The following is a 14525-nucleotide window of genomic DNA, read 5'->3' as shown; positions in this document are numbered from 1 at the left end:
AACCTTCATTTCCCTCCGAGCGTTGGTTAAAATCCATACACTCCTGCTTTAATCCACCTCTCCTCAGTGACACATATGTTCTCCATGTATCCTTTAAGACTCCCTGCTCTCCCAAGGCTTTCCTTAAGACGGTCTGACCCTCTTCAAGCTAACCCCAATATCCTCAAACTGCGATTAATCAAGAGCTCCAATCCAAGACCCTAAAAGTAATTACAATGAAATGTGATGAATGTACAAGGATGAGGATTTTTTTTAACCCTCCGTCTTGTTGGTTAGGGTTACGTAATGGGAGAACTGGTAGGAGTGTACAGTGAGTGTGACCTGACAGATTAAAATTGAAGGTCTCAGTTTGAATATTTCCCAGAATCATGACTTACGATAAGAAGGCCACAGGAGACTCCAGAGAGTCAGCCGAAAGCCAGACGAGCAACAGCTTGTTTTAGTTGTGTCAATCTATAAATCAGTGTCACAGAATTAATTACATGAATAAATGAGAATAATGCCAACTCCTTACAGAGGAGACTAAAGGCTGAATTCTGCTTTGTCAGGAGTTGCTGGTGTTTTAAGATGAATTTACAGCCTTAATTGTGCACAGTATGCGTCTTACACCACTAGGCTCAAGATTTACAGCTTTTAAGAGGACAAACGTCAGATCAATTCAAGTCCACACAACCTTCATATAGCCTATATCCTTAAGTCCTCAAGATCACATGGTGGTCCAGGTTGGACTTGCAAGTGAACGAAACAACATCGGGACACCTAAGGAGGCCTCTGGGAGAATCTTTTTGGTTACACAAATGTCTGAAAATCCTAACTGTTGTGCCACAGTTTCTCTTTCAACATGCAGACACAAAGCCAAAAGCTATAAACAGACAGCACTATGCTAACTTTGTAGGAAATCCTTCTGTGCAAACTGAAGAGGTTGTCAAAATACACTTCAGAGAAACGTAAACCCAACTTATCCTGAATTATCACTTACAAAAACTAATAGTCAGGAGGCCATGATAAGCTTTGAGAAAGCTGACTCAAAACACCAGCACATTTTCCCATTAAAGAAGCCCTGTCGTATTTACCCAAAGCCCTTTAGTCTGTGCCCATTAGGAACTGGAAGGGCTGTAACGTCAGGATTAATACCAAAGGGCAGATTGGTACTGATGTTATCCAGAGGACGGCTGGCACACTTCCCAGGTTGGATGATACAACTCAAAGAGGCTCTTGCTGCATTGCTGACACTACATGTGCATATCAATATAAAAGTTCAACTGCAACATTACTGCTCCTCAGACTGGTGTCAGTGATGGCCAGTGATGCTAACTCAACAATTAAACTAATTCAATAAGATCTTGAAAAGATAAAAATTTATTATATTTCCAAGCACTTATGCTGCGTCTACAACAGATAACGTTTAAATAACCTAAGCCGATCCCTGTTTCATACTACACAATCATTCTAGCAGGTTATGTAGTATGTTCACACTGTTGAAGTTACAAAATAAAGTATAAAAGAGTTCAGTATACAAACTAAATCTCCTTGACTTTTTAATTTGCTGATGATGGACACTACTATCCAGAATCATTCTGGCTGCAACTAATTTACTTTCATTAATTTAACTGCTGACTAATTTCACAATGAATCAACTGTAATTTCCCAGCTTGGGATCAATAAAGTATATCTATCTATCTTTCTATTCTCACAATCACATTTTCCCAAAGCCCAATGTGACATCTTAAAATGTTAGTTTTTTCTGACCATCAGTTTAAAAACCCAAAGATATTATTACAGAAGACGAAGAAAAGCAGCAAATTCTCACAACTCAGCTTTTTTGCTTGAATCAATTATAAAAATAAGTGCAGGTTAATATTCTGTCTATGTACTAATCGATTAATCACCTAATCGTTGCAGCTCTACTAGAATCTGAAGTGGGAGAAGCTATTTAAGGCGCCTCTGGTTCTGGAAGTAAAAGTCTCATTCATTTTCCCATAGACAAGGTTACATGACTCAGAGTTGGAGCATTTCTGTAAAAATGTCCAATCACTAGGCTTAAAATTAGTTTACTTGCGTCGCTAACAGCAGGCAGAAGCTAAAATGAATGGTGTTGAGAACAATAACAACACAACCTGCAGCTTAAATCAATTCACTTTTTAATTCTGGGTCAATTTTGGATTTATTCAGCAGCTGTGGTGCCGTGTTTTATTCCCAACTGCAACAATGATGCATTTTGAACAACTTTTGGGCTATTTTTCAGTATTTGACTACCAACTGACAAAACTGGTGGCCATAACATAAACCAACATGGTCGTTACATTATTTTGGGAGATTCAAGGGGGATCCCTTGATCCCTCTCATGTTAGCTAACACTGACGATATAATTCAAAGAAAAATTTGAAATGGGAATATGGAATGGGGAAAAACACTTCCACTCTGTTGCGAAATTGAGGATCTTCTTACAGCTGGAATGAATTACAAGTGGTCGATGGAGGTGACACCTTTAGGAAGAGCTCAAAACAGCAAAAACAGATAATAACTACATACTGTATGCAATCTGTATGTTGTATGAACTGTCTTGGACACACCTCCAATGTCCCAACAGCACTAAATGCTGTGGTGTTAGTTTGGGGCCGTGTTCAAAAAGCAGCTGAAAGTCATAATTCCGATAATGTTTTCCCTTCATGTCACACAAATCAGATGTTTTCTAATCACTGCAGATACTAAAAAGCTTAATAAAGTCACATTTTATGATAACAATCTGCAACACTGACCAGTAGTTATAATTTCCGCTCCCTCGACAGGGAGGTCAGAGTTAGCACAGGGTGCAAAATAACCAAAGTGACAAGGCCTTGATTCAGTTAAAATTCCAAAGCACAAGTTGTAGTCACATTTTTCTTACACCTTCTTACACTTATTACACTTACTATAATGTTGTTGGGTTGCATCCTAGAGTCCATTTGAAGAGTATGCGCCACTGATTATAGTACAGTTGCTTGAGAGGCATGGATCAGCTATTCGGTAATTTCACTCCTAAAAATCCATTTCTCCCTAAACTATATATCAAAATCAACCATTTTATTTCCTTAAACAGCTGAAAAAGCTGCCTGTGGTCTAGGCTCATTTCATCTGTTTCTAATATAATGTCTCTTTTAGCAACGATTTTCATGACAGTGTCTTAAATTAAGTCAGGTCCTGCTGCTGGCCTGAGGCTTACATCACTTGATTCAACAAAAGTTTATTTACTTTGGAAACGTCAGTGTATTTACTCTCCCCGACTGTCAGAATTTCTTGCTTATTTGAAAAATGATTCAACTCTAAATTGCATTAGATGGTATGAAGCTTGTTTTGTTTTCTTATATTTACGTCCTAGCGTCGTCAGGGGGTTAAAAGACGGTGTCCTGTTACCTTCAGAGAGTTGTGGACGGCAGATTCAGGCGGGTAGACGATGAAGTGTCGCAGTGTGAAGCCGAAGCCCTGGGAGGTTCGGCGCAGGTGAAGCGTCTTCGGCCCCGGCCAGGAAAACGGCTCCTCCTCGGCCCCGGGAGAAGCCATGGCCGACGCCTCGCTCTGATCGCGCCCATCCTTCTGCTTGGCCTGAAAGGAGGACAAAGAAGCAAAAATGTCAAAATTAATCTCCAGAACATACAGTGTGAAAATACGCTTATTTGCTTTCTTGTTGAGGGTTAGATGAGAAGATTGATACCACTCTTACATCGATAAGTTAATACAAGCTACTGGCTACAAGGAGACAGTTAGCGTAGCTTAGCACAAAAACAAGGGAAATGGATTCTTCTTTTTGTACACTTTAGTTTTGTACAGATTAAATAAATAAGATATAACTTGTTAGTTAGTGACCTTTAGACGTGCTAATAGGCAGATAGAACCAGGTTAGCTGTTTTCCACTGTTTCCAGTCTTTATGCTAAGCCAAGCTAACCGGCTGTGGCTATAGCTTCACATTTAGCATACATACATGAGGGTGGCATAAATCTCCTCATCTTACTCTTAACCATGCAAAACTGGTGGGGAAAACATAAAATCAGCGGCACTCAATGTTTTTTTCTTGACAGTTTTTGCTTAAAGCGATGCCTATGAATAACCCCTCATCACAGGTTACAGCCTCAGTGTGGACAGAAAATGATAAAAGTCAGAAAAAAATCAACATAATCTTGTGTTAACAAAAGTATTTTTCTCTTTCTTTCCCCTTAAATGCTCATCACCCTATACCTCTATCTTGGGCAGTCTTCACAACCCAGGTTGGGAACCACTGCTGTAGATGAGGCACTGCCCCACAACAAAGAAATCAAATGTGGTTGTGAAAATAATAACGCACTGACAGTAAATTTCCATGTGTTCACTGCTGAGAACAACCTCACAGCCACAAAAAAGTACAGTCACTCCATTCACCTCACCCTTGGTAATTGTGTAAAGAAAAGTGGTTTTTGCTAAAACAAAGAAAAGTGTGTTTTCACAGATGAAACAGCTCATGGCTAAGCATTGATCTTAGTAACCAATATGATCTAAAAAAAACACAAGAAAATACCCTGTTGGTGATTCGTCACAGTTATCAGGCTAGGTTATGTTGTTTCTACTGAATAATAAGGTGTTATTTTGTCAAGGTTTATGCTTTTGGGAATAAGAAGAGAGAGTAAATAAGAGGGTGTATTGTAGGGTTGTGGTTGTAGGGTGTTTTTGTGTTAAGTAATACTGCATCATGAATGATAACATAATGGTTGTGCAGCAGTTTTTGGAAACGTGACCATGTTTGACCTGCAAACTTTGTGCTGTCGGTCATCACAGACGCTATGGCAGTGGACGATTTAAAAGTTAAATGTCGAGAATGTAAGAATAAGTCAGTAATAAGTAATTACCTTTTGTGAAACCACACAAACATACAACATATATCTTAACTTGCATTTCCAAAAAAAAAAAAAAAAACTATTTCCACCACTGCATCATTAGTTCATCATGGGATTATTCCACTGATTAACCGTGGTATTTTCTGGACTTTCCTGGACTCAATATATACTTTTAGTTCACATACATCAAGTGTCACAGAGTTCAAAATATTCACGGATTCTTAACACAATTAAACAAAAAAAACAACTCCCCAAAATGGTCTCAAATACCAACAAACTGATCTACTCTGCTGCTGTACTCTGTCGAAACAGTGAGAAATATGACATTCGCTAGAAGCTGTTGGTTAAGACTTAAACTTACAATGTGTTTTTGAATGTGTACAGTATATATATATATAGCTTGTCAGCAAATACAGAAGAAAAAACCATTTCACTCAGCACACCTGCATTATCCTCACATGAAAATTGTTGAAATGTTGGTGACAGAGGCCAAAAATCCTGTCAAATAATTTGGTTCCTAACTTGTGGGTAATGTCAGTGATCACACTATCTGTCAACATAATCAGGGTTGTCACTTAAGCCACATTTGTAGTGCCCAGAGCTCCACACAACCATACATATGGCTTTAGTTATTGCACATTTGGGGCTTTGCAGGGCTATTTGGCAGGTTTGCATGATGACAGACTTATCTTCTACATTCCTACTGTGACTAACACAGGATAAAAAACAAGCCTTAAATGCTGGCAGCTTGCGTAACATTACGTTTATGCCTACACAACACAACACATGCTCCACATCAGCAGCAAAAACGCAGATTTATTAAATGTTCTACAACAAAAAGCTGTTCATGAGAAGAAAGTGTTTACATCACTCTAGTGTACGTTCACGACTCTCTTTTCCTGAAGATGATACAACGAGACCAAAGAAAAACACAGAAATACACACACACACATGCAGAGGGAGTGTGTGGTCACATATTAGATCAAACTGTATAGAGTGCATTGTGATGAAAGGCTACATAGTATGATGCAATCATCAATTTCAGTATTAATTCAATTACCAGCAACTATTTAATTCATTTTGCAAGCAGAAATGGCAAGAACCTGCTTAAATGATTGTAACCTGAATGTATTTGACTTGTTGGTTTGGTGAATTAATCAAGGTGAATGTCACAATGGGCTCTAAAGACTGTGATCAGTCATTATTTTTATTATTTTGTGACATTTTAGAGACCAAGTGATGAGTGAATTCATTAAGAAAACAACAGGCAGATACAGTGATAATGAAAATAATCGATAGCTGCAGCCCTACAGGACAAACAAGCATCATTTTCTTTCAGAATTTGTATTTTTTGACCTTTAAAGTAAAAAATGTCAAGTGTTGCAATAGTCCAAACTTACAAGAAAAGAATACAGCTCTCAGAATACATTATCCAAGACTTGAGCTCCATTTTGAATTTACTGTTGTTGGATGTTTTCCTTCCAAAGCCTTTTTAAGAACTTTTCAACCCAGATTTATCATGAAACATACAGAGGGAAATAATCTATAACTCTGAATCACAATGAGTGCGCCGTCACTGAGAAACGCTGACCTCTCCTGCTGCTGTGAGCTGTCTGAGCAGTGAGACTTCTGTCACATCCATCATCAAAGTAATGATGGAGCTGAACCACTGCACCACAGGGCGTGCGTTAGTGGTTATTGCTAACACTACCATAGTGACTCCGGGCTACGAGAGCCTGCCAAGAGTTTCAGCCTCAACCCAGATCTCTCCACGGGCTCTTCTCCTACCAAAATACATCTTAGGTGTGGATCCAAAACAAAGACATTCTCCCCGATCGCCCCTCTGGCTTCTCTATCCACACTTCTCCTCCGCCTGTCTGGGAGCAGCAGATGTAGGGGCCTCTGGAGAGTGGGATGGGTGTTGGCTTAATGGTATGACTGGTGAAATCACCACCAATACTCAAGTGGTGTGGAGCTGGACGTGAGCCACAGTCCACAATGTAGCTGAGAGAGGAGAGCTTACGCTTCAGCTCCGCTGTTTGTTTTGATTTGATGCTTAGAATTGAATGTCCTGTTATGCAATAGTTAAGCCATTTGGTTCAAATGCCCCATTGCTGAGGTGTTACACACTCACACACACATTTTCCACCTCTCTCCCTATACATATATATATAACATGTTGAATTATACAGCAAGAGAAGCAGCAGCAGGGAAACAGCTGCTATAGATTCCTACAACGCCTTGGTCATATTCAAAAGGTACAATACTGTAAATCTGCTCCAAACAAGCTTTACACAATTACCTGATAAATACTACTCAATTATGCATGCAATCTGTTCATCAAAACAGTCACCATTATGTGCACACTGAGGGTTTGATCTGTGCGCTGCCATATGGCGCCGTGGCCTGCGGGATAGTGCATTTGCATGCCTGTCCCTGCTTCTTTATGTATATGAGATGAGGGATTTGAATGGCATTGCTTGTGGACTCAGCTTTTCTCCAAACATTCCTTTTTCTTTTTTCTCATGTCTGTGAGTCACTCCTGCGTTGTCTGACCTCATGGATCTACCTCTTTCACTCCCTCTCGCCTTTTCTTTCCAAACGTCTCTCCCTCTCTGACCACAGGCTTTAACATTAGTCACCCTTATTCACTATACCGTTGGAAAATGTGCCTTGAATTCCCAACTTCGGTCCATCAGTGAACAATGACTTCATTCTGTCAAGCATCGGCCCATACTGTATAAAAAAGTAATGACCCTGGGGATATTTTTATGTTAGAATAAACCGCCTTATATGCACCAATAAACAAAATCCTCCTCTGACAGCGTACAGCAAAGTGTAACTGAGACTACCAAAGGCAACAACAATAAACGAAACCTAATACCCAAACGCTCAGACCCACTCAAATTACAAAAGATATCGGTCAGTGAAACAGGACTACCCTGCCACTGGAGAGCAGCATGACGCACACAAAATTCCTCAGACAGCACAACAAAGTGTAGCCGCCCCTAACCTCTCCTCCCCTCCAAATGCTTCCTATGTAAACCTATATCACTCTGCTAGACACTGATACCGCCTAAACACATATTTCAGCCGGTCGGGCTTTTCCTAAATGCCTCAAAAGTGTAACACAACTTGCCTCAGACCTCCTCTAGATGTCTACTCACAAGGATGCTCTCCATCTTTCTCTCACAGAACTGTCCTTACCCGAGATCGTACACAGTTCTTCCTGGAGGCTTCCCTGAGCCGAGCCCAGGACACGCTGCGATTGGGACTGGTGAGCCCCAGTTCCACCTCTCCCCAGTAGGCTCTGGCCAAAAGCTGGAACCAAAGACAGTACGGCTCTGACAGGCAGCCGTCCACCCCGGCCAGCCGAGCCCAGGGACAACCTCCCGATGACGGGGAAGGAGAGAGGGAGCAGCAGCCTTCGGCGTTCACGTCCACATCCCGCAGGTCTGGGTGATCCTTCAGAGGAACCGGCTTACAGCCTGGAGGTAGCCCGTTCCTCTGGGCCAGCATGGCATAGCCAGGTCTGAGGTGGTCAAGACCAAATGGCAGAAAGCTATCCTCAAAAATGCTCGTTTCTGTGTCTTGCGGTTCCCTTTTTCTTCTAGACAACCTACTATAAGCTTCTGGTTGAGTCCATGTTGCACCTTCTTCCTCCCTCAGTCCGTCTTTAACTGCTTATTCTGCTCTCAGGCTGGAGAAACGGGGCTGTTCCTCTGGGCGTCCCACAGACACATGATGTTTCCACTGAGCCGAGAGGAGAAGCACAGCGGCTGAGTGCACTGCAGAGAGCCCAGGCCGACTGACTGACGCACCCACCCACTCACCACACAAAACACTCTCTGAAGTATGCACACACACATTCACATAGACACACCAGGCAGCCTGAAGTGAATTCTCCTTCTTTCCTGTCTCCTCCATCTCTCTCTCTCTCTCTCTCTCTCTCTACTTCACCTCTTCCGCTGCCAACCTTTAAAACTTTTAAACACACGCACGCTAACAGACTCACGTGTCGGGGCTTATCAATAAATCATAAGAACAAATGAAAGGAGGAGACGCGCGCACACAAGTCAGAGGTCCGTTAAATATGAGGAACATTCAGAAAAGTTTTTAGAGCGGGAAGTGTGAGCGGCACAAAGCTGTGATCTGCCAGGAGACTGGAATAACTTGGATTGTTTTCACAGCCAGTGGAGGGAGTCAAGTGGGGCTAATACAGATAAGGAAGCATATGGGCTCTGTGAAATCTATAAAGGCACAAAAATGTACAGCCAACCCACCCACCTCTGCATGCCTGCAGCTCATCTGGCAACTACAAAGAACTAATGCCTGGGTGGCAGACTCGGTGGTCAGAGAGACTAGCAGGGGCTGCACAAACACACAGTAACTCCTGTGTATTTATTTATGCGTTTACTCAACAAGGACCATACACATAAACATTGTTACAAAAGGATAAGCAATGCAACAGATGTATATAGGGCTATACCATGTATACAGAGGAGCCTGTCTCTTTCAAATTTAAAGAAACACTGACATTTTTAAAGTCTCTTAAAACCCTGCTCACATGCCTATAGAGAACCCAATTTCAGTGTTAGTAATGGGGAAGGATATAATAATATAAGGCTAATGAGCATAGTTGCCGTTAGCTTCAGATTTATAGGATTTTTTATATCAATGTAATGAAATACCTTGATTTCAGTCACTAGAAAAACAGAAATTTAAATAAATTTTTTAACTAAATTTACAGGAATTCTACTTTATTACAAACTTTATTGCAATTATGATATGAAATAGCATCGACTATAATGGAAAATCTCTCTTAAAACCTACTTGACATCAGTCAAGGTCTCCACCCAACTTCAACCTGACTTGAGGTCTAGTTATTAAGAGTGACTGAAAAACCCTGTGTGGGTGTGTGAGGCCTTCAAGAACACTAAACTAATGACATTTAGACCAAATTCATCCATCAAATGAATGCGTCAAACTCAAACTATGCTGACTCTGTGCAGATGCGGAGACAGGAACAATGGGAACACATCTAGTCAAAGATTACATGTTCAATCTGTAAAACTGTCCCATAATGGCTAAACTCAGCTTGGTCATCACAGTGAGGCCCCTACCGCCTCACTCAGCTGCTTCAGGGCTCTGAATTACAGCCTGAGTGAACATGTAAATCTAAACTCCAACCACCAATTGTCCCTTCACACTCGCCTTGTAGTATTACGTAAGAGGTCATCCATGCCACAAGGGAATACCTCCTTAATGCTTCGAGGTAAACAAACTCCACAGAGGCTTGGCAACTGGCTTTATTTTAGGAGCGGTGAGATAGTCGAGAGCAGGATAGACTCCCTGATACCTTTTAGTAAATCTCTCCGGTAGCGAGCAGGGCCAAAACATCAATTTAATATTTAATCGCATTTTCATCTCAGGGCTCTCTGGAGCTTCTGTGCTGCTCCAACAGCAACATCAGGACTCTGTGCTGCGATATCTCCTGTTACTAAATGTTGAATAAGTCCATGCAATGTTGCTTAAGGACAACGGTTCCACTTTTAGTCTCCAGGGAGAGTTGTTAGTCGCACAAGATTGTCCCATAATCGTAGCTTTACTGGTTCACCTCCAACAACTAATACACGTCCGTCAACAGCCGGCGTGGTTTGTAAAGTCGCTCTGGTTGAGAGCGTCTGCTAAATGGCAAAAACGTAAATACCGGTCTATTTTGATTCTGAGGGAATATTTGCCATCCGAGACAGCGGCGACCATGAAAACAACATCAGGAACCCAGTCGTGGAATGTTCCCTCTCAGCGTTTTGTTATGAGCATCTTGTTACCACATTCACTCAGCTCGATATAGCGTGTGGTATTCTGTATGGAAAAGACGGCAGAAATAGAAGTCGCCAAACACAGCCGGTTGAGACACTTGACTTGTGGAAGCCAAAACAAGGATTAAGTCTCACAAGAATGGTTATATATAGGAACCATACAATCTACTGCGAGTGAATTTGTGAAAATATGTGTTGTTTCCGTTCATACGAAAGCATTACAAGCCCACGTTACCATTAGAGGTACAATTTCCAGCCAAACAATACTTCTAACTTCCACTAATACATTCAGACTGTTATAGGGTTTCAGACCACATCATATATAGTCTCTAAATTCCTCTAAATCTAAAACACATGATAAGAAAAAAAACATCCCTGAGTGGAATTCCTGTTGGCTAGGAAGTCGATTTGGTACCATGCAGACACAAAAACTAGACATGCCGCCCAGAAATATTATGGCGTTGTCGTGACAACAAACCAGACCACAACAATGTCGACCACTGGACCGGGATGGTCTCCGTGGGCGCTCGTGTGATTTCACGGTTTGTGTGTGTCTCTGTGTACGTGTTTGTGTATGGAGCAGAGTGTCTGAGGGCGTCATGAAGGCCAGCAAATAGTGTTGGAGAGGAGATCTGAGGCTTGACTCTGGCCATCCATCTCACTCCTGCAGGTCTGTCACACGTTATTAGAGTTGAGGATGGACATGTTTGCTACGGCTCGATGTGCAAACACAGAGCAAAAGGAAGGATTTATGTGCGTGTTCTGGATTTAGCTGTGTTTTTGTTTGTTTTACAAGTTGGGAAGCTGGGTCGTGTTTTAATGTCTGAGCAGAATTCATGCAGCTTTAGGGATAATTCAGGTCGTCACAGGTGTTGCAGAGTAAAGTAAGCAGAGGAATCATGTTCTGGCATATTAATGAATTCCTGTAAACTATGCAGAGACGTGTCATGGCAATATGCATTACCTGAACACTAAAGAAAGATCAGATGCTTTTACATCTACAACAACTATGACCACTTTCCACTTCTTGGGTAGATCAGATAGCTATCCCATCTCCCAATGCAAAAAAATGAAATGCATCCATCTCTCCAAGACACATATGTAGTCTTTACTCTGTGATAAATAAAGGCAGCTGAAGTTACAATAAAAGTAGTTGTTGCCAAAGCAACTTTTCACCCTGTATTAAGCGAAATCGGCTCCAGCTATTTCAACATGTACGGCCATAAAGAAGTGTTTATGTGATCCATGACTGATATGACAATTGAACAATATGTAGGGGTGAGAGAACGGGCGTGAATCAGAGCCAGCGAAGGCGCTAAAACTTGCTCGGACTCTATAAATCTGATTTATTTTCATTAATAACAGTCAATTGTTTGACCTAAACTGCTCAAGTGCAGAAGCTGTCCTTCTTCTGGTCTTGTTAGCCGCTCCCAAACAGCTTACCACCAAACTCTGAATTAGAGGAGGGCAGAGAGGAGGGCCGACCCCTGATCTGCATGTTGTGGGGGAAAACCAAGAGGGACTGCGATCAGATATGTGATCTGGTCAACTGAGATGCATACATGTTACAAAAGTGAATTAAACTGCATATGGATTTTCCAGAATACGAGACACTTGAAATAACAGGTGTAAACTGGGAGGCCTCAATCTGTTGAAATACTTTTACGAGGAGTTGATTAATTGTTAAAATGTCCGACAATAGGGGAAAATGCCGTACACAAATCCCAAAGTGACGCCCTCGAATTGCTTAGTTTGGCTATCAAAAAGCGCAAAAACCCAAATGGATTCAGTTTACTGTGAAACAGAACAGAGAAGAGCAGCAACAGGTTAATGGGAAGATGGCCATGTTCAAACACACAATAAACTGGCCACAGCTCTTTAACACCAGCTAGGAAAATGCTTTGAAGAACTTTATGAGATCACAGGGAGGTGTAAATTGTAAGCAACGCTGTCCATCCCAGAAAAGAAGCAATAACAAATAATACCAGTGTAGGACCATTTGATAATATAAGCTCCAGCGCGGCCAGAGACACCTGTGAAATTCTACCGGCGGGCGTGGAGAGCGGGTACTAGGAATAACCAACAGACAGATGGTTTATTGGTGTATGCGTGATATTTGGAGGTCTTTGTCGCTCTCTCTGGACCGTTACCGCTGGACCTGATGCAGAGCAATTCGGTCTTGGAGTCCCCCTGCTGATAATTCTGCAAATGGCCTTGTGGCTTCACACAACATCACATGCAGAGCCAAAGACAACATCCAGACTGCGGCTGCGGTGAAATAAAGACAAGGATGGAGAAATCGACAAGCTTTTTAGAGACTGGTGTGGGCTTTTAAAGACCACTCATGAGTCTTTAAGCTGAAATTACATTAGTGGTGTGCTGAAACACCAAGGCAGACAAGTCCAGTTTGGGAATTTGGAAAAGGCTAAAGAAGAAAAACTGGTTAGAGGAAAAGTCTTTTATATTTGCATTGAAAGCAACATGCCAACGCTCACCACAGAAAAAATCCAAACGCTAACAGCCAAAACTTGTGTTCCCTGAGTTGTGAAACTCATTTCAGATGTTTACATTTCTGGAGAACACTACACAATGAAAACCAGGTTGTTTCATGATGCCGTTTCATTTTAATCCACTCAAATCTTGGAGTCTAGGATTTATTAGATGATTATCTGCAGCTCTGATTTGTATAACAAAGGGGAAAAAGGGGCCCGTGGTCTGTAAGCAGCTGACAGGATCTCTGGATGGGGATTAAAGACACAAGGCACAGGGCTCTAAAAAACTACAATAAGTAATGTTGAAGTCTCCACTTGGTGCTCGTGTGTGACCAACTTTATGTATCTGTGGCTGTGGCTGTGTGTGTGTGTGTGTGTGTGTGTCTGTGTGTGGTTAAAGAAAGGAGAAAGTCTTGCAGGAGGATTAGGCTCGATTCGGGGTGGCTTTTCAGGACTCCTGGCGGGTGTAAGATCTAATCTGGACATGCTGCATCTGGGCTCCGCGAGGTATGGCTTACTGTAACAAAGGACTGGCTAATGAGGGCCAGGGAACAGACTGCTCCCACTATGCACCCACACCACTGCACACCCATAAAGCCCTTCTTCATACGGTCCTCGGGGGGGACCGAGGGGTATGAACCCCACAATCGACTACCCTGGGGAGGTAGCAGGCTGCCCGGCGCTTATCAGGCAGATACCGGAGCAGATTGATCTTGTTTCAGGCTCAGATAAGTGCCTCAATCTGAGTGTAGGAGGCAATAATGGAGTCAGGTACTGCATACGAGGGCCTATAATATAATTTTACTGCATTCTCGTCTGCCAATACACTCGGAGCAGGGGAGGGTGTTTTTGGGTGTACACAAACAAAGCCAGACTTTCTTTCCTGAGGGGAGGGAAGAAACTGAGACAATAAATGAGGAAAAAAAAAAAAGTGAGCGATAGAGGCTGTTTGCAGTTGGGAATATTACCAACAGTCTGCTTAAAGCAATGAAAGAGGCTGCATGGCAAGCAAGACAATTGTAGCAGCAACACAAAACGTATATTGATAAGGTTTCACGCATTCATGTATTAGTAAATCCACTGATAGAACATTTAAGTACTGGTTGCTTGTAGTGATGAACCTAAAGAGAAATATCACCTTCCCTACAGAGCTTTATAGCGAGTTTCACCTCCTTGTTTACCTGTCCACTCCTACCGCTCTATTAGTCCTGTTTTCAGCTGCAGCTGTTTTCACCCTCTGTACACAACCTGCTCAGCATCGAACAGCAGACAGACACACTTTGAGCTCAGCTGGGGAACATAATGGAGCATTTAGCAGCTAAAGAGACAGATATTTCCCTCAGGAGTTGGTAGAGACCAAAAACAG

The 14525-nt window shown here is 42.0% G+C and overlaps 1 protein-coding gene across 5 annotated transcripts in view; it reads right to left on the bottom strand.

Moving 5' to 3' along the window:
• Positions 1 to 14525, bottom strand: part of LOC118324456 (rho GTPase-activating protein 21) — a 77901-nt gene that overhangs the window by 35439 nt on the left and 27937 nt on the right. For 2 of the 5 annotated variants that reach the window (XM_035656812.1, XM_035656821.1), the window contains exons 1-2: positions 8053 to 8364; positions 3394 to 3582 (exon numbers count right to left, since the gene is read on the bottom strand). In XM_035656812.1, coding sequence (XP_035512705.1) covers positions 3394 to 3582; positions 8053 to 8364 — 501 coding nt within the window. Of the gene's footprint in view, positions 1 to 3393; positions 3583 to 8052; positions 8672 to 14525 lie in introns of those variants that run through there. The other 3 variants (XM_035656835.1, XM_035656845.1, XM_035656828.1) reach the window with 2 other exon arrangements.

The sequence above is a fragment of the Morone saxatilis genome, unplaced genomic scaffold (assembly GCF_004916995.1).
Source record: "Morone saxatilis isolate NCDOM2014 unplaced genomic scaffold, NCSU_SB_2.0 Contig0, whole genome shotgun sequence".
In the NCBI taxonomy this organism is placed as follows: Eukaryota; Metazoa; Chordata; class Actinopteri; family Moronidae; genus Morone; species Morone saxatilis.
The sequence above is the reverse complement of the archived record's forward strand: the minus strand, read 5'-3'. Positions and strand labels throughout refer to the sequence as shown.